The sequence below is a fragment of the Lagenorhynchus albirostris genome, chromosome 8 (assembly GCF_949774975.1).
Source record: "Lagenorhynchus albirostris chromosome 8, mLagAlb1.1, whole genome shotgun sequence".
Taxonomy (NCBI): Eukaryota; Metazoa; Chordata; class Mammalia; order Artiodactyla; family Delphinidae; genus Lagenorhynchus; species Lagenorhynchus albirostris.
The window spans coordinates 52,309,782-52,328,908 of NC_083102.1; the positions used below are offsets into that span (position 1 = coordinate 52,309,782).

General features: G+C 37.2%; 1 protein-coding gene across 1 annotated transcript in view; it reads left to right on the forward strand.

Moving 5' to 3' along the window:
• Positions 1 to 9,501: 9,501 nt before the first annotated feature.
• Positions 9,502 to 19,127, forward strand: part of ZNF804B (zinc finger protein 804B) — a 498,141-nt gene continuing 488,515 nt past the window's right edge. The window contains exon 1 of the mRNA XM_060156074.1: positions 9,502 to 9,609. Coding sequence (XP_060012057.1) covers positions 9,502 to 9,609 — 108 coding nt within the window. The remainder of the gene's footprint in view (positions 9,610 to 19,127) is intronic.

The following is a 19,127-nucleotide window of genomic DNA, read 5'->3' on the forward strand; positions in this document are numbered from 1 at the left end:
TATCTCAATTATTGTGGGGAGGCTTTGTCTTTCTCTTGATGACTCAGGGCAACATCAATCAGTATCAGTAGTTTCTCTATGATGTAGTTTTCATTAATCCAGATTACTGAACTGAACTTTTTTTTGTTGTTTTTTTACTTGAAGGTATATCTTGGAAAATACTTTTTAACTAATTCCATGAGGTCAGATTGGTTTCATATCCTTTGCCCTATATTGTCATAGTTCACAGAATAAATTTAGCTGTATGACTTGCTGATGTCATTTTGCAAAATTAGTTATTGAATCTAAGTCTGAGGGAACCTTATCCTAAATTGTTTTCTTGACTTTCATTAAATCATCATACTGTCTTTGTTATTTGATCTACTAGGAGGCAATGCTCAAAATATTAAACCTTGTGCTTTAAGGGAGACAGGGTCCTTTAGTCACTCTCAACCCATTTTTAAACTCCCTTGGGTTCATTTCAGGGGGAAATATCACTATCTTAATGATTTTAACATGTTGCAGAAAAAGAATGCTTTCTCTTCCTCCCTCCTCACCTTCCTTCCTCTCTTCTTTTCTTCCCCTCTTTTTTTTTTTTTCTTCTTTCTGGCTCTCTCTCTTTTTTGGAATGCCTTAAGCATAAATGGAACTTCATCCCTGAAAGTTTGTATTTAGTCATACAATCTTAATACTTAATTTTAATGAAAGAATCACAATATATCTGTGGTCTCTTTTACATATACTTCTGATAAAGTTAGGAAACTCATACCTGCTTCCCTCCCTGGCTCTGTGGTAGTCCAGGTCAGCACTGTCAGGGCAGCAGGGTCCTAGATTTCTGGTCTTCTAGCTCTGTCCCGTCACAGGAAGGTGGCCTATGTCGCCTGTGTTAAGTGGAGCCCACACTGAGGAGGGCTCAGATTGAGGGTGAAGGCCTTCACCTACTTCATGGTGGTTCCGAGCTGGGAGTGAGCATGATGAACACTTTCCTGAAGAGCGCACAATATCTGAGTTCGTTGCCTAACCCCATCTCCACATCAGGTCCAACATGTTTCCTGGGAAACTGGTAACCATGCTCTGTTCGTAAGCCTCATGTGAATCCACTTTCCACCAGCGATAAAGGTGAATAAAGAGAACCCAGAATGCTACCCAGTCACTGGGGACCACAGCACTGGTTTGGACTGTTACTCTGCACATGGACCAGAAAAGTACATGGGATTTTAAGCTCACCTCCTTTACTGGTATCAAATGATGACCAGTATACTGATCTTTTGTCCCTTTGCTTGTGCAGGAGATGGCGTGAATGAATGAATTAGCGACCTTAGATTGGTCACAGGAAGAAAGCCCCAAGAAACAAAACAAACAAAATAATCCACCAGCGTGCCAGGCAGTGGGAGACCAGCTCCATCTCCAATTTGTGTGAGTTGAATATTTTTAAGCTTCCTTGGGTTCTAGTGTCTTCATCTGTAAAATGAAAGACTTAACTTTTAAAAAATATACTTTAAAATTTGATTTTGTAACCTATATTAAGGAATGTGCAGATCATATGATGAATATTATCTGCCCCCCAGAATCAACCTCTGCTCCGCCTCCTCTACTGCTTTTAGTGGTTACTAACTACCTTTAGTGGTTACTAAAGGTAACCACTAACCTGACTTCCAACATCATAAACTAGTTTTTGCCAGTTTTTGAATTTCATATAAATAGAATTTTTATTGTTTTATATTGGTTTTATATGTTTCTGGCTGTTTTTGTTCAGCCGGATGTCCGTGAGATCCATCCATTTTCTTTTGTGTAGCAGTTTGCTTGTTTTTATTACTATATGATATTTCACTGTATGAGTTCACCACAATTTTTATCCAATCTACAGTGGATGAACATTTGACTTGTTTCCATTTGGGGGCTATTATGACTAATTCTTCAATAAACATCTTGTATGTGTATTTTGTTGATCACATACATATGCATGTGGCATGGAATTGCTGGGTCATAGGTTAATGTGAATACTCAGTTCTAGGAGATGTTACCAGCAGTTTTCTAGAATCGTTGTATTAATTTCAGTACATAATATGTTGAAGTTTCCATTATACCTTATCCTTGCTAATATTTGGTACTGTGAGCATCATTCACTTTAGCTATGTTGGTGGATATGTATTAGTATCTTGTTGAATCTTCAGTTTACAGCTCAAAAAATTTTTATACACAAATTCACATACACATAACACTTCCCAGATCAAGATATAGAGAATTGACAAGACTCAGGAAGGCTCTCATATTCATTGTAGGGCCGTGTGCCCCACCTAGGAGATAGCCACTGTTCTGACTTCCATCATCATAGATTAGTTCTGCTTGTTCTTGAGTTTTATATAAATAGAATCATGAAGTTTCTACTCATTTATCTGTCAATTCTTTTGCTCATTTTCAGGCCAGTTATATTAATCAATGTTATTACACATATCAGTCACTTTTCCTTTTCTATTGCTACATGATATTCTGTTTAATATGTTACATTTTATTAACCACTCTTTTGCTAATGGGCATTTGCTTTGTTCTAATTTTTGGCTGCTAGGAGTAAAGCACCTACTAATATTCCTGTATGTGTCTTCCGTAGACATAAGTACTCATTTCTCTTTGGTATTTACCTAGGAATAAGATTGCTGGGCCATAGTATAACTATAAATTTAGCTTCAGTAGATATTGCCAGACAGTTTCCCAAATTGTTTTTTCCAATTTAAACTCCCAACAGTGATATAAGATAATGCCAGATCCTCACCACAATTTAATGCTTTGGCTTTCTAAATTTTAGTCATTCTGGAGGGTGTGTAGTGCTGCTTCAATTTACATTTCTCTGATGAGTAATTAATTGAGCATCTTATGGTTATTGACTGTGTCAGTATCTTCCTTGGTCGAGTTTCATTGAAGTCTCTCTCTTACTTTTTAATTCTTTATAGTGATTTGTAGTTCTTTATATATTCTAGATGTAAATTCTTTATTGTGTCTCTATGTTGTCTGTTTCTTCTCCCAGGGCAACTCGCCTTTTCACTCATAATATTGTGTTTTTGTTGAAAACTCCCACTGTATTAAAAATACACTCTATTAGTTACCAATATTTAAATACTAGGTTATTTTGTATAAAAATACTGATTTATTATTTTTCTTAAATTACTACAAGGATTCTGCAACATTCTTCTTGAAATCTCATTTACCTGAGACTCTCAGTAGCTGCCCACATGAGATGCCCACCATGGTCCCTGTTGTTTCCTACACCAGCATAATTCACAGATTCACATTCCCAGCCCAGTGTGGCACCCAGTATGGAACCCTGGTCTAAGATCGTCTCCATTTTAAAGTCTGAGTTCTGCTAACCAGACCTCTTTTGCCTTGATGGACTTAATCAGTTTAAGGGATAAGAAATGTCACTTTGGGGTGTCATGCACTTAAGAATGCCAAATCTCTGGCCACCAAATAATAAAGACTTTAGTTCAGTGAGTACATAGTTTCTACAATAGTTAATTTTCCAAGAATCAGGCTATAAAGCATGGCATTTGGGAGGAGAAGTTAAGAGTTCAAATGGTGTTTAATAATAGTGGAATTATTTTAGTTTAAGTAGAGGAAATAGTGGAATTTGACCAAATGTTTCTTAGGATGCAGACCTAAAAAAACTATGCAAACTAAAACTAATAAAAACCAAATTTCAGAGTTTCTTATATATATGTATGTGTACACACAAATGCATGTGATAATACAGAAATAAATGAACTGTGCTATTAGCAGGTTAAAATAGAAAACACCTATTCATTCACTTCCCAAATGTCAAATAAGAACTGCTGCATCGGCAAGGTATTGTTTTAGGTGTTAGGACCACAGAAGTGGACAAAATGGAGACATTCTCCGCTTTCATAGTTGTCACTCAAGAATGAGAAATAGTCAATACATAAATACACAAAAAATATTAAAATATCTAATAGTTTAAAGTGCTAGAAAATAGATTCTTGTAGTAATCAAAAAAAGAGTGGTATTGGTGAAAGAATATACAATGAGATTAATGGCACAGAATAGAGAGCTCAGAAATAAATATCCCCCCCCCCAAATCCAGCCAATCAATTTTTGACAAAGGAGCAAAGCTAATTCAATAGAAAAAGAACAGTTTTTTCAACAAATGTTGCTGGAACAAATGGACATCAACTCACACACACACACACACACACACACACACACACACACACATCTAGACACAGACCTTATACTTCTCACAAAAATTAACTCAAGGCGGATCATGGGCCTAGATGTAAAATGTAAAACCATAAAACTCCTAGAAAATAGCATAGAAGAAAATCTAGGAGACCTTAGATTTGGTGGTGACTTTTTAGGTGCAGCACTGGAAGCACAAGCCATGAAAGAAAAAAATAATAAATTGGACTATATTAGAATTAAAAACTTCTCTGCAAACGACATTGTTAATAAATAAAAAGACAAGCCACATATTGGGAGAAAATAGTGGCAAAACACACATTTGATGATGAAGGAGTGGTATATAAACTATACAAATAATTCTTAAAACTTAATGAGAAAATAAATAACCCAATTATAAAATGAACAATTGATATGAACATACACCTCACCAAAGAAGAAACACAGATGGCAAATAAACATATGAAAAGATGCTCAATGGCATTTGTCATTAGGGAATTGCAAATTAAAACAGCAATGAAATACCACTACACACCTTTTAGAATGGCTAAATCCAAAACACTGACAACACCAAATGCAGTGCTGTGGACCAACAGAAACTATCATTCATTGTTGGTGGGAGTGCTAGATGGTACAGCCACTCTGGAAGACAGTTTGGTAGTTTCTTATAAAACTAAATATAAGATAGGGGTATTTATCCAAATGAGTTGAAAGCTTATGTCCACACAGAAATCTGCTCATGGATGTTTATAGCAAATTTATTCATAATTGCCCACACTTGGAGGCAACCATGATGCCTTTCAGCAGGTGAATGGATCAACACATTGTGGTACATCTACACAATGTGTATTAGTTTCCTACAGCTGTCTGTAACAAAGTACCACAAATTGGATTGTTTCAACAACATAAATTAATTGTTACACAATTCTGGAGGCTAGAAGTTTGAAAACAAGGTGTTGGCAGGATTGGTTTCTTCTAAGGGCTGTGAGAATCTCTTCCATGTCTCTCCTAGCTGTGTGCTGTCAATCCTTTGCATTCCTTGACTTGTGGCAGCATAATTCCAATCTTCACATGGTGTTCTCTGTGCCTCTGTCCCTGTGTCTAAATTTCCCCCCTTTATAAGAACACAGTCATACTGGATTAGGGCTCACCCTACTGACCACTTCCTAACTTGATCATCTGCACAGAACCTATTTCCAAATAAGGCCATATTCGAAAGGGGTTAGTACTTCAATATTTGGGGGGACATGTGGGGGCGTAATTCAACATAATGGTTAAACTATTCCAACAATAAAAATGAATGAGGTATCGAGCCACTGTGAGACATGAAGGACATTTAAAATGCATATTGCGAAATGAAAGAAGCCAGTCTGAAAAAGTGGTATATTGTATAATTCCAACTGTATGACATTCTTGAAAGGGCAAAAAAGGGAGACAGTAAAAAGATCGTTGCTTGCTAGGGATTCAGAGGGATAAAAGGAGGGAGGAATAGGTAGAGCACAGGTGATTTTTAGAGCAGTGAAACTATTCTGTATGAAACTGTAATGGTAGATACATGTCATTTTACATTTTTCAAAACTTGTAGAACATACACCACCAAGAGTGAACCCTTATGTAAACTATGGACTTTAGTTAATAATATGTATCAATATTAATTCATCACTTGTAACAAATGTACCACACAAAAGCAAGACATCAATAGTAGGGAAAATTGGGAGGAAGAGGGGGAAGGGAAAATATGGGAGCTCTATACTTTCTGCTCAATTTTTCTGTAAACGTATGATATGAAACCATCAGATGGTTTAATAGGGATGTATTAAGATATGTTTAAAAAATATCACTCTGGCTGTTAGATATAGAGAATAAATTGTATATGGAGGCAACATTGGAAGCAGGGAGATTAGCTAAGAGGATACTGCAATAGTTCAAGCAAGAGGTAATGACAGTTTGGGCTAAGGTGGGACAGTGGATATGAGGATATGGGGATCAGTTTGGGATGTGTTGATAAAGAGAGGATTTCTCATGATATCAATCATCTGGTACTCAGCCATGAATCTGGAATCATGTGGAAATGTCGGATTGGTTATAGGCTGAAATCCATGCCCTTTGCCGCTCACATCCCCTTCTGTGGAATGAGAACTCATCAGATCAGATATTACTTTAAATAAATGGGCCTTGTAAAATTGCACGTGATTTTTACTTTTCATATTTGTTGTAATAGGATTTGACTTGTATCTAAAACAAGATAGGCTTTAACATAGGCTTAAAGTGTTTTACTTTTCTTTCACTTTTTCTGAAAATTTTATATTACTGGAGTTGGGAAGAAAGTCTCTCCATTAATAAAGAAGTTAATACAACTGATGAACTTTGTATTTATAGCAACTCTGCAAATAAAAACACACATTTCTGTTATTTAGATTGGGCAAACTAAATCTGAAATATAGGCCAGCAATGATGGAGAATTGTTACATACAATGACATCACACTGATAGACATCAGTCGCAATCTGGCAAGGAAAAGAAGGGAATTGTTCTTCTTTTGTTTGTTTTAAAAACTATTCTTAAAATCAGCTGAGAGTAACAAATGTGCCATTTTTTTTTGCCTCAATATTTTAAGATGGGTGGCAAAAAAAATTAGAAGGCAAAGAAGAGAACAACCATAATTGATTTTAAAACATGGCAAAGTAACAGAATTCGCATCATTCATTTCTAATGAACAAGGACCTCAAAAATTAAATAATTTTTAGAAATTAGAAAATCTTTAAGAATTTAGGAAAATTACTCTAGCCTTTGAAACATTACTGTAAAAGGGATTACTGTGTTTCCTATGGGAAAACTCAAATCCACATAGGATAATAGTGAAATGAACAAGATCACCAGGATAGCTAACAGATCATTTAAATAACAAAATAATAATAGGATGGTATATTTGAATTGTGTGATTTACTTAAGTCAGTCCTTTTCAGAAAAGCATACCTAATTCTTTAAAATAATCAAGCATTATTAGGAATCATATTCACTTGTAGAAGGCAGAGTGTCCTTGGAACTGTTATTTACAGCATGTGACATCATTCATTTTTCTAGTCCATTCAAGGATGTTTACACTTAGGTTCTCAATGCTGTTTTGCTACTTACATTTATGAAGAGTGAGATAGTAATTATAGACTGAGCCACACTATCTCCTTTTAAAATTCCACTTTTCTGGGGCAAGGATTTCACCTAATTTTGAAATTCATTCTTTGCAAATACATTGTTTCCTTTGCATAGAATATATCTAAATGTCTGTATATGAGTAATATTACTTACTCTCAGCTTCATGAAACATTTTACAACTCTAAGCTGAATAAACACAGCATTGTTAAACACATCCAGCATCTTCATAGAAAGGAAAAGGTGGATGTGTTGTATCTATTGTTTCTGCTATTTTAATTTCAAAAGTTCTTACCAAGATAGTTACAAAGTAAACAATTCCTACAGAATTTACATGGCACTATCTCAGTCTCAGTAATTTTCAATTCAAAATTTGCAAGAAATTGACACTTTCACCTTATATACTAAGACACTTTCTGGTATGTAAACACTTTAAAAAAACACTTGAAAAGGACAATCTAAAACCTTTAAAATATTAAGGATATAAGCTATTGTAATAATGTAAACAGAGAGTCAAGCCTTTATTGGGTAGTTACAAAAGTTGGACTATTTTTTGCTTAAGAGTTTTATGAGTTGCCTGAATAGGAGAATTCTAATTACGTGCTTTCATTTACTGGTTTCTATCATTTGTGAGAGGTCCTCAGTGTCAACCAGGATGCAAATGAGGATTGTGTTAGAAGAGAAAACTGGGGAGAGGACTGAAATTAATTCCAGTGCTAAAGCAAAAGAAGGGAGGTGACCTTTCATCTTCTCCCAGCACAGACCAGGTGAGGGGGTGAGAGAGGTTACACCCAACCCTGTAAGGTCAGCTGTGAGGGCTTCCTTCTTTCAGAGCACATTTCTGCACGTCTTTAATTCTCAGTGCAGCTCACTCCCTGGTGGCTTTATTTGCAGTAAATGACATAAAGTCCATTAAAAACAACACTTCTGAAGGGTGACTGTTGGGGGTTGTGAAGACACAAATGTCCTATATAGACCAAAACTATCTGCCTCTTTAAGGAAACAGAAAGACTTGTAAGCAAATGTTTATAACTCTGGAAATAGATGATAAAAGGATAGATAGATGATAGATAGGAAAAAAGATAGGCACAAGTATACATGTTTCATCTTATTCCTTACGCAAGTTTTCTATCTAAAACTTGCTTCCTCCTCCATCCACTACCCACTCTAGCGCGCCTCATCTGTCTGCCCTGTTTGGGGCTGTACAGCACACCTTTACAGCTCGCTGGGGAGCTGTTGCTTCCGCCTGCGGCGCTGTCAGCCGGAGTACGGAAGAAATGCTGAAGGCGAGCCGGGAGTGACGGTAAAGAGAAGGCTCTCCTCTTGCGCACCTCCTCCACCGCGCCCTCCCGTCATCCCGCCCGCCGCAGCACAGTGCAAAGTTTGCCCAGAGACCGGGTGGAGGGACCAGGGGGCCAGGGCGGCTGATGGCGGGATGCTGGGGCTTCGCGTCCCGCAGCCCGGAGAGCCTCCAGCCGCCGCAGCAGCCGCAGCAGCTGTCACCTCCACGCCGAGCCACGGGCGTGCCCCTCGCCTCCCGGGTGGCTCCGAGCCGTCGCGCTAACAGCTCCCACTCACAAGTCTCCGCGTCCCCAGTTCTCAGCTCTCACCCCAGCCTGCCCCGTCGCCTCCCCCGCCCCCCTCCCCGCCACTGCAGAGGGGGGCAGCGATCTGGCGCTCCGAGGACCCCCAGCCACTCTCCCGGCACAGGCTGCTGCTGCTGATTCGCGGCGCCGCAGGGCCGCGGACGCTCGGGCCAGACGCTGGGCGCCCGCGCCTGAGCATCCCCTGCGCGCGCACTGGGTGAGAAGGCGGGGGCGGGAGGGAAAGAGAGGACGACTTGCTGATTCCCTAGTGGACCCAGGAAGTTGTCCTTAAAATTATATATATCGCCGTCCGCGGCTGAGCAGCCACCTGGCCAGAGCAGCATGTGGACTGGCTCGTCGGGTCACCTAAGTGCTCTGTGGCTGCCGCTGCCGCCGCTGTCAGAGCAGCTGCTGCCGGCAGCAGGAGCCCGGCGCTGGGCGAGGAGCGGGGACGCGCGGCTGCAGCGTCCCCTGCTTACTGCTGGCCGCTTCTTCTCCGGAGGTGGCAGTCACTGTTGCTGCTGAAAAACCAGCCCACATTTCCACGGCTGGTCGCCTGGTGAGGAGTTGAGACTCTACACCTCCCGCCCGGAACCCACATGGCTTGTTACCTGGTCATCAGTTCGAGACATCTCAGCAATGGGCACTACCGGGGCATTAAAGGAGTCTTCAGAGGGCCCCTCTGCAAGAACGGATCTCCCTCTCTGGTAACCTGCGCGCACACACACACACACACACACGTTCAAAATCAATATAAACAGAAAGAGATATTGTCCTGGCACAATGAGGGGGTGATGGATAAGCTACCTTGCCCGTAGGTATATTGTGTCTGTTTAGACAGTTTATTGACAGACTGTTACACAGTGAGGGGTGTGTGTTTACATGTGTATTTTCAACACAGTCATTAGCATCTATAGTGCTAGGTATGCAAATATTTACTGAATGCAGTTAAGTGCAGGCTTGTGAAGGTAGCTCCTGTGTGCTGTGTCAAGTTATGAATCTGCTGATTTGGTCAGTATAGAAAGTTTTAGTGGCACTTTATAACCATACTTCATGAAGTCATCAGTTGGGATTAGTTTAATAATGCTGCATTTACTTTATAAGAAAATAAACTCTAAACATTTTGCATCAGGGTCCGGGCAAAAGGAAAAGTGTTGGATCCCGATAGGATGAAATCTAATGCTTCACTATGTAGGTTCTTCAGGGAAAGCCAAAGAGTTCTTTGTGAAAATATGAATTAGACAGTTTTTTGTACTATATACAGATGTATTCATGTGCAAATTTGAGTGACTGCTATTTAACTTAGTAAACTATTCAATTTAGTTTACTATTTGATGTATTTTTTGTTAAATGATTTTGACCAGAATCTATGACTTCAGTATATTGTCAGTTCATCCCTTAGTACATACTATAAATCATTTTTTTTAAAGGATTCAAATGTGTTTCAAGAAAAAAAAGTCATGATTTATTTTTTAAAGTTTTGGATTTTTAGTAAGTGACTAAGGGTCTAAACTTAAAGAACGGTTTTTCTAGTGTAAGGTGAAAACTAGTACTTTAAGTTTTGTATGATATAAAGAGGGAAAATTGAAGGTGTCTGATTTTTATTTATTCATTTTTCGGTTCTCTCCATCATGGTTTAATGTTTCACCAGCATGAATTATTCAAAACTGCAATATATTATAAAAACCTGTGATTAAGGGCTATATGTGATTTGCATGAAAAATCTGAAATCAGAAAGTGCAGGTACCCAGAGATATCACTAGGACTCCTAATTGTGAAAAACTATTGCCTCACATGCTTTCATGTACTGTACAAAGTAGGTCATTGCAAACCCCCTGCAACTATTTAGTATTGAATTAAAAGTGTAAGATGGAATATACTGTTTATATTGGCATTTACAATTAAATTCACAGGGTTAGAAGCGTCTTGAAGGGTTTTAGATGCATAAAGCCCACATTCAATCTTTCTGAGCAGCTGGTCTGAATCTTTCCTATTTTTAAAGATTCTCAGGATCAGAATTTCCGCAGTCTCAGCAAACCACCTTAATGTTTAACAACCCATGCTGTCAGAATCTTCCTTAGAGCAGTCTTAAATTCTTCAAATTTTTCTTTAAGCTCATTTCATCTTGAAACCCGAGAATGTTCCATCTTTCTCATAGATATTTTTCCACCCTTTGATAAGCTCTGTGGCTGTCTTCCCAGACCCTCTCTGGTTGTGGAAATCTGAATTGGGTAGTGCATTACAGGGTATGTGCCTTAATCATTCACAGTGTAAAGGGAGAATTACTTCATAGTTCTTACATTGTTTAGTTTCATTTAAGTTAGTTAGAACGTGGTGTTAATCTTCCAAAATCTATAGGGTTTGCAGAGGGAATTTCTGTCACAAGGTCAAAAGGTGTCCTGCGTCCCTCCCACCCCGCACCCCTGCCGCCCCATTATGCTCCTTCATCTCCCAGGAGCCTGAGTGACCCCATAGGGACTGGACATATGAATGTGGATGTAAGAAGACAGCCCATAACCCACATGGCCCTGCTGGCTGACCAGAGGCTCACACCCACAGGATGCTATTCTTATTCATTATTGGGCTGGTTTTCACTAAAATACTGATTCGTTTACTTTTACCTAGGTTCCACACTTTGATTCACTGGGCTGTTCTCTCCAATGTTTACACGTTTGACTGTACTTAAATTACATTTGCATCATTTTAAAATATCTGAATTAGTCTGCGTAGGTATTTCCTAAACCTGATTTATTTTGTCTTCTTTTACATTTTGCTATGGAATTCAAATGACTTTTTCAAGGTTTGAAAAGTTTCTCACATGAGATGAGCAGTATGTGAAAATTGATGTTCATTCATTCTCTGTCACGGGCAGGTTGTTAAGTCAGAAATGCATTCACATTGCATAACATTTAGTCTTTCTCCCTAAATTGAAATAGGTCACTATCTTCTGGACCATAGACCCTTGAGAATTTAAGTAATAGTTCCCTGGTCCAGATGAGTTTATATTTGCCTTCTTCATTAATGAGTTGCAAAGCATAAAACTGAAAGCTGGTTATACATCATTTTTCTTTTTATATTCAGAAATACACCCCCCCCAAGTTACTTTCAGGTTAACATAAGTTTATTGATTTTTTTTATCAGTACAAATATTAAACTCACAGATCCATAGTATACAGTCATTTATTTTTTATTAAAATATATATCTACTCTGACAGTAATTTTTTTCCAAACTTAGTTCCCAGAATGGCCTCAGATTGACCTCTATGTCAATGACTTAGTTATTTCCAGTCACTGAAACTCAGTTTATCTGCGATTATGGATTGGGGTATGACTCACTGATTTAACTCATTTTCACTAAATTCTACAATGATCTCAACTTTGATTCTTACTTTTTCAATCTGAGTGTTCTGCCTATTTTAATCCATACTTTTCTGCTTTAGGAGAGCTGTTTAAAAGTAGCGCATAACACAGTTATTGAATAAGACTATTTTGTAACTTTGTTATAGAATGGAGAAAAACCACACTTCCTTTTTCCTATAATGAGTTTCTTCTTTGGTAGTTCTGATATAAATACACCTGGGTAATATGAATTTAACATGTCAGTGCCTTATAATTCTTCAGTTATATATTTAAAGCAATTGTATAATTTGTCATGTTCAAATCACGTCTGTAGAATCTGAACACGTGATATTAAACTAACAGTAAAAAAGGCAATGATTATATTTATATACACTTTTATTTCAAAGAATTTCATTTAGAAAACATTGAATCATTATATGGAACTCTTGTAGTAAATACTCAATGGGATACTTGAGAAATAAATAAAGCATTGTTTTCCCAAACAGTTTTCACAGATCAGTGAACTGAAAATCCTAGAGTGAAATGCAGTTCCTATCTTCAAAGTGAAAACATGCAAATGTCTTATCTGTTACATCTCTCTTCTTTTTGGTGACTTGGTATGAAAAAAATAGCTTATTGCTTTTCATCCTAATTAGGATGTGAATAATTGATTTGAGTTAGTTTATGTTACTTTAAATCCAGGGATAGATTAAAGAAAAGTGACAGAGAGTATTGCATAGTGCTTATTGGTAAGTCTTCAATTTTAGAAAGTAAATTTAAACCCTCCCACATTTTAGGATATTTATCCCCCACCATATTCCAAATCTATAATATGAATGAATGATGACTTTAAAAATCATACACACATGTGCGCGTATTTACACATAGATAGAGATGTAGATACACACATTGTTACCAGTGCTCAAGTACAGGAAGTTACCTATATATTACGTTATAATCTTTACTGTCAGATATGTTAAAGGTAAAACTTTCTTACAATCCAGGAACTTAAAAGTTCTTTTACCACCATGTTTGAATAAATAAGTAATATCCTCTTGTAGTGTCAAAAATAATAAAGTAATAAACAAGTAATATCCTCTTGTAGTGTCAAAAATATATTTGAATAGATTCTTAGTTATTTTAAGTAATGTAAAATATCATCTCAAATTTAGAGACAAGTGTGGTTTGTTATAGTTTATTTAATCTGTGTGTGGTCAGTATTAAGACTATCATTCAGGATATGTAGTGATTAAATGTTAATGATAATCATTTTTTTATATTTTTTCTGTGGTACATGGTTAGCTTATTGGAGTGATACTTCTTAAGAAGTGCTTATTCCTGGGAACACTATAGATAGACACCAGGAATATCTGTTTCTGGGAATGTCTGTTGTCTTCCTCTGAAATATTTGATGTGAAGGAAATTCTTGGGATTTTCATCTCAGCAACAGATCAGGGTCCTTGGATGTTGTTGTTTACTTGTTATTTTGTTTTGTTTAGTGATCTTATTCTAAGTTATATATCTGACTAAATTACCTAATTGAAGGAGGTGGCATACAAACAAACAAGCATTTTAAATGGACTAAAAGATTCTATAAAGTTCTCTTTTGTAAATTATCAGTGTATATGTATAACTGAAAGAAGTTCTAGAAAAGATTAATTACCTTGAGGATGTATCTATTCAGAGAATCCCTTATGAGGAAATGAGTGCAGCTACAACCTTTCTCTTTTTTCTAATGCCTATAATAATTGCATGTATTTCACTTATGCTTAATAAGTACATGTTAAACACATCCAAAAATGCTCTCAAACTGATGCACTTTTCATGTACCAAATATGATTATGAAGATATGCTCTCCCGTAGAGAAGGCACCTGCCTCCTCTTCTTTAATTCATGAATACATATACTGCCTTTTATGTTGAAACTTTCAGATGTTTTCAGTAAAGAAGACTCAGTTACAATTCTTACAATGCATGTTTTCTTTATGTCAAGTATTGTATTAAGCAGTCTCCTGTCCTCTAGTTGCCTCTTCAACCCATTTCTTCTCTCCCCCAGCTAACTGATTTCGGAAACTTGTAGTTGGCATTATGCTTTCCAAAATAAATCTCAACTTTCTAGGACTTAATTTATGTTTCTGTAACTTCAGAAGGTTTTCATGGTAAGAAGAGTCCAGTAAGTATTTGAGTGCTATAATGTGTGACTTTATTAGCTCATACTACATTTATTTCACAATTAAAATTTGACGAGTCAGTCTCTTGATTTGTTTCTTTTAGACTTACAATTAAGATAAACTCTATTTTAGGTTTCTGCCCTATATTTTGGAAACAAAATAAAATGTATTTTCATCATGTGTAGGCTAAACGGGGATGGTATTTAGCATAGAACTTAATCATTTGTAGTTTTTTTTAAAAAGTTAGCCTTAGTTGTAACTGTGAAATCTTTGTTATATAATGTATATGCACTAAGATACATACTTTCCATGTGTTAAATATTAATAGGGTTTGAGATGTTAGTAGGATTAAGGCTGTACTGGGAGCAAAGATCAAGAAGAGTAATATATATTTTGAATAACTTTATGAAGTGCATTTCAGTATGAATTTGGTTTGTCAAAATACACATTGGCAGAATAATTCTTTAGTACATATGTACATATTTTGTAGAAAATAATTTGAATCAAAATTGAAATAAAAATGCTACTTTGTTTGAAAATGTCTTTTGGTTTTAACAAATATAGTGTTCCAGGTAATTCCTATAAAATGACAGGTGGCAGCCTTTTGTAGACAGATTTTGTAAATCAGGCTTACTTAGTGGATAAGGTCTAGAGAGAGAAATTAAATATTTGATAGTTCTCATGCAGTGTAGAGTTATGATGATAATAGGAATATATAAATCACCGAGTTCCAGAGTCTCTCTTGCATTGGAAATACTTATTGGACGTGAAAAGAAACTGTGGAAAGATGAATTACTCCATAGTTAGACAGCATTCTCAGTTGTAACTAAGACATTGTTAGCTTATTGAAGACAAAAAATGCAAAGGAATATTATACAGTATTTAAAATGGAAAGGGATTTTAAAAATATTCACTAATGATCCTATTTTTCCCGAAATGGACCCCTGATAACATGCATTGAACTAAATGCTTCTTTCATTCAAATTTGATACCTAAAATTTAAATGTTAGCTTCTAAAAAACTGACAGTGTAATTTTCCTTCACATATAAAGAAAGCTATAGAGCTAACTATATTTCCTTTCTTCTTTGGCTGTTGGGAAACCCAGAGACAGTTGTGTGCTTCACACGTGATGGGGATTGACGTTGGCCTTCAAAACAGCGTGATGTCCTCACCCCTACTCATCTCCTATTCCCGGTCTAGCTCTTATTTTAATTTTATTTTCCATGACTTTCATTCTTTTAAATTTATATTTATTATTTTAACGTATAAAGTTTATTTTAGATGACTTAGGTCTGCTGTGAAAGCAAGCAGGCTATAAATAAATAATAAAATATAGACCCTCCAACTCTAGGGATGCTGCTCAGGATTTTAGACTGGACAGTCTTGAGCGTGATTCCCGGAGAGGATGCATTTTGTTCATCTGTAGCAAATATAATTAGGGCTGCCAATTTTTTGCTTTGAGAATTGGCAGATTCCTTTTGGCAAGTTTGCTTTCACTTTTGTGTGGGTGTAAGAGGCAGAACATAGTTTATTTTGAAACGCATACTGCCAATTTATTTTGTTTTTCTAAACAGTCTTTTCCCTCCCCGTTATTCTTGCCATTGATCCTTATTCCTTTCATTAGCATGGTTATTGTTTTTTTCCAGCATCTTTTTTGGTTCCTGTATAAATGATGGCATATACTTCGAACTCCAGAGGCACAGGCCCCTGCAAATGGTGAGAGACACCCTGTTCTGTCTGCTGCCCCACCCAAGCCTGCAGGTTCCTTCTCTGTCCACCATCCACACGTAACATTCATCTCTAGCTCAGAATTTAGAGCTTCCCCCGTATCTCCATTCAGAACCCACCTCCTACCAGTGTTCTTCCCCTGCCCTCTTTCCCACAGCTATTACACAGCACTTCATTTGTCTCATGTTACCTCCCAGCGACAGAAAAATACCGTCAATTTCCCCCCACATGTGTCCTTTTCAGATCTCCATTTTGCTATGAATAATTATATTCCCTAACATGTTCCTTGGCAAGCAAAGGTGATATGCATTTCCTCTTTGTGAATGATATAAATACCAGATTCTAAAGAGAAGATAACTATTGAACGCCTTATTGAATGGAGGGGATGGAGGAGGCTCACTGAAATCTGACCCTCCCTGTTGATTTGCTTCATCTAAATGTGAAGTCAAGAGACAAAGAGGTGTCCATACTACATATTTTCTCAGTATCTGAACATGTTCATAGTCCTTGGGTGATATCTAAGAGTCTTCATGATCTAGCCCCCACCTACCTCTTCAGCTTTAACTCTTTTCTCCCACCTGATCCTATGGTGCAGCCATACTGAGCTACTCAAAGCTCTTGACTATGATGGGTGTTTATAGACCTTTATGTCATTGCCTATGCTCTTCTGTCTGCTACAAATCCTCTTTTTGCCATCATTTTTTGGGACATATCTTATATATTCTTTCAGACTTAATTAAAGAGTTGGGTCCTCATGTGAGTCTACACGAAGTTCCCTTATCTCGTGGGTCAGGTGCTTCTTTTTCAGGCTCTAGTCACATCCATTGCTTGCCTTGATAATCACTGAATTGTGTTTGTTTATTGGTCTCCATTTCGCCATGAGATGTGAGATCCTTGGGGTTGTGTTTGCCATTGTCCTTATATCCCCAGAGCTAAGCACAGCTTCTGGTTCATTATTGATTTCAATAGAAAACAAAAGGATTTCAATAGAAATTTAACTGGTATAAATATGTTCCCTTTGTTCCTGCTGGTAGCTCCAAGAAGAAAACTTTTCCTTAGAGGATTTTTTTCCCAAGTAGTTAGTCAGAATCTTTGAGAATGCAAACTGTTCTACTGGATTAAGTGGCCACTGTTTTCATGGTGATCCTTCTTACTTTCAATTCTACCAAGATCCTTTGGTCAGTTGCCTCAAGTATAATTTAATACTTCCTATTATTCCCAATTGCAGAGTGCTTTATTCCGTGTAACCGTTTCTGAACATCTTTTGTTAAAGGCCACAAGAGGCTGAAGATTGGCTATATATAAATGGATGAAATTCATACCTGAGTTAGTCAAGCCATATTTTTCATTGGCACATATTTAGTAGCTTCTGTGAAACGAATTACAAGTTAGGAACTTGACCATTCCCTTCCTATTTAGGAGTGTGTCGTAAGGAGGAAAAATAGTGGTTCACACACCATTTCTCCTTTTCTCACTCTCATTTTTCTTTCTTTTGAAAAAGAGACAATAATTTCCTGATCACTGGCCACTGTATCCCTTGAGAAAGCACCATCCTGGAGCAGCTACAGGGTGGTTATTGCATAATCGCCAACCCTCTCCAACTTATCAGTCACACACTTTCCAGCAAGGTTTTGCTAGTACTTTTTTTGTCTTGGATTAGTCAGGATATGGTCACTGTTCACAAAAGAAGCTTGAACTTCTTCTGAACAATGAACTTTAGCTAAAATATCCAGCCATCTCCAGTGGACATACCGAAAGATAGTAATAGTCTCCAGAGTGGAGAGAATCAGGTCTTTTGTATGGTCAGTTTCTTTTGCTACAGTTGTTAACAAATATTTGACTTCTTTGTCTTATTTAGTGGATATAAACATTGGAAGGACTCTTAGCAATCTGGTTTAGCCTCCCCCTGTATATATTTTAATATAGCACTGTGATAGCAGAATAATGACTTCCCAAAAATGTCCACATTATAATCCTCAACACCCTTGACTCTGTTAACTTACATAGCAAAAGGGACTGTACAGATGTGACTAAATTAAGACGTTGAGAAGGTTTTCCTGGATTATGCAGGTGAGCTCAGTGGAATCACAAGGACCTTTATAAGAGGGAGGCAGAAGTGTCAGAGCCAGAGAGAGAGAGCTTTGAGATGCTATGCTGCTGGCTTTTGAAGATAAAGGAAGGGGCCACAAGCCAAGGAATGCTTACGACCTCTTGAAACTAGAAAAGGCAAGTAAATCGATTTTCCCATAGAGCCTCCAGAAAAATCACAGCTGTGCTAACACCTTGATTTTAGCTTAGTAAGACTTCTGACTTAATGGACTATAAGATAATAAATTTGTTGTCTTTTAAGCCAGAAAGTTTGTGGTAATTTGTCAGAGAAGCCATAGGAAACGAACACAACTACTCTTAACATGGGTGAACATTTCCAGTGGTAGGGGACCTCTCTGCTCACCAACGTGATTGATCCTCTAGTGAGACTAGTATAATTAATGCTATGTCTCCTCTGCCCTCCCCAAATGTCTCTGCCTCCTTCCATTTACTCACTGGTCCTCAGCGTGCCCTTTGGAAGCAAAAGGATAGATCTACAACCTCTTCAGTGTTAACATCCTTTCAACTATTCAGAGAGAGTTAGTGATTTTTCATTAAAGGACTGAAAAATTTGTGAGAACTAACTAACCTTCTTCCATGTACATCACTTGCTTTATTTTCTTATATATTAATTGAACTTTGTACAACTCAAAATGCTTGATTACACTTTTTAATGTGATAGATGTTTTGAAGTACAATATACTGATGTTTCTTATATTCTTGAAAGGTGGTAAACTCAATAAAATATTTTCATATATTTAGACAAATATCATCCACACTTTCAAATCATGTCTGCTTTTTCCAGATAGTTCCCTTTTACACTGTATACATCATTTATACAGAAGATAAACTTAAGAACACAAGACCAGATCATTTTAAAGGCACATTTTAATGCTATC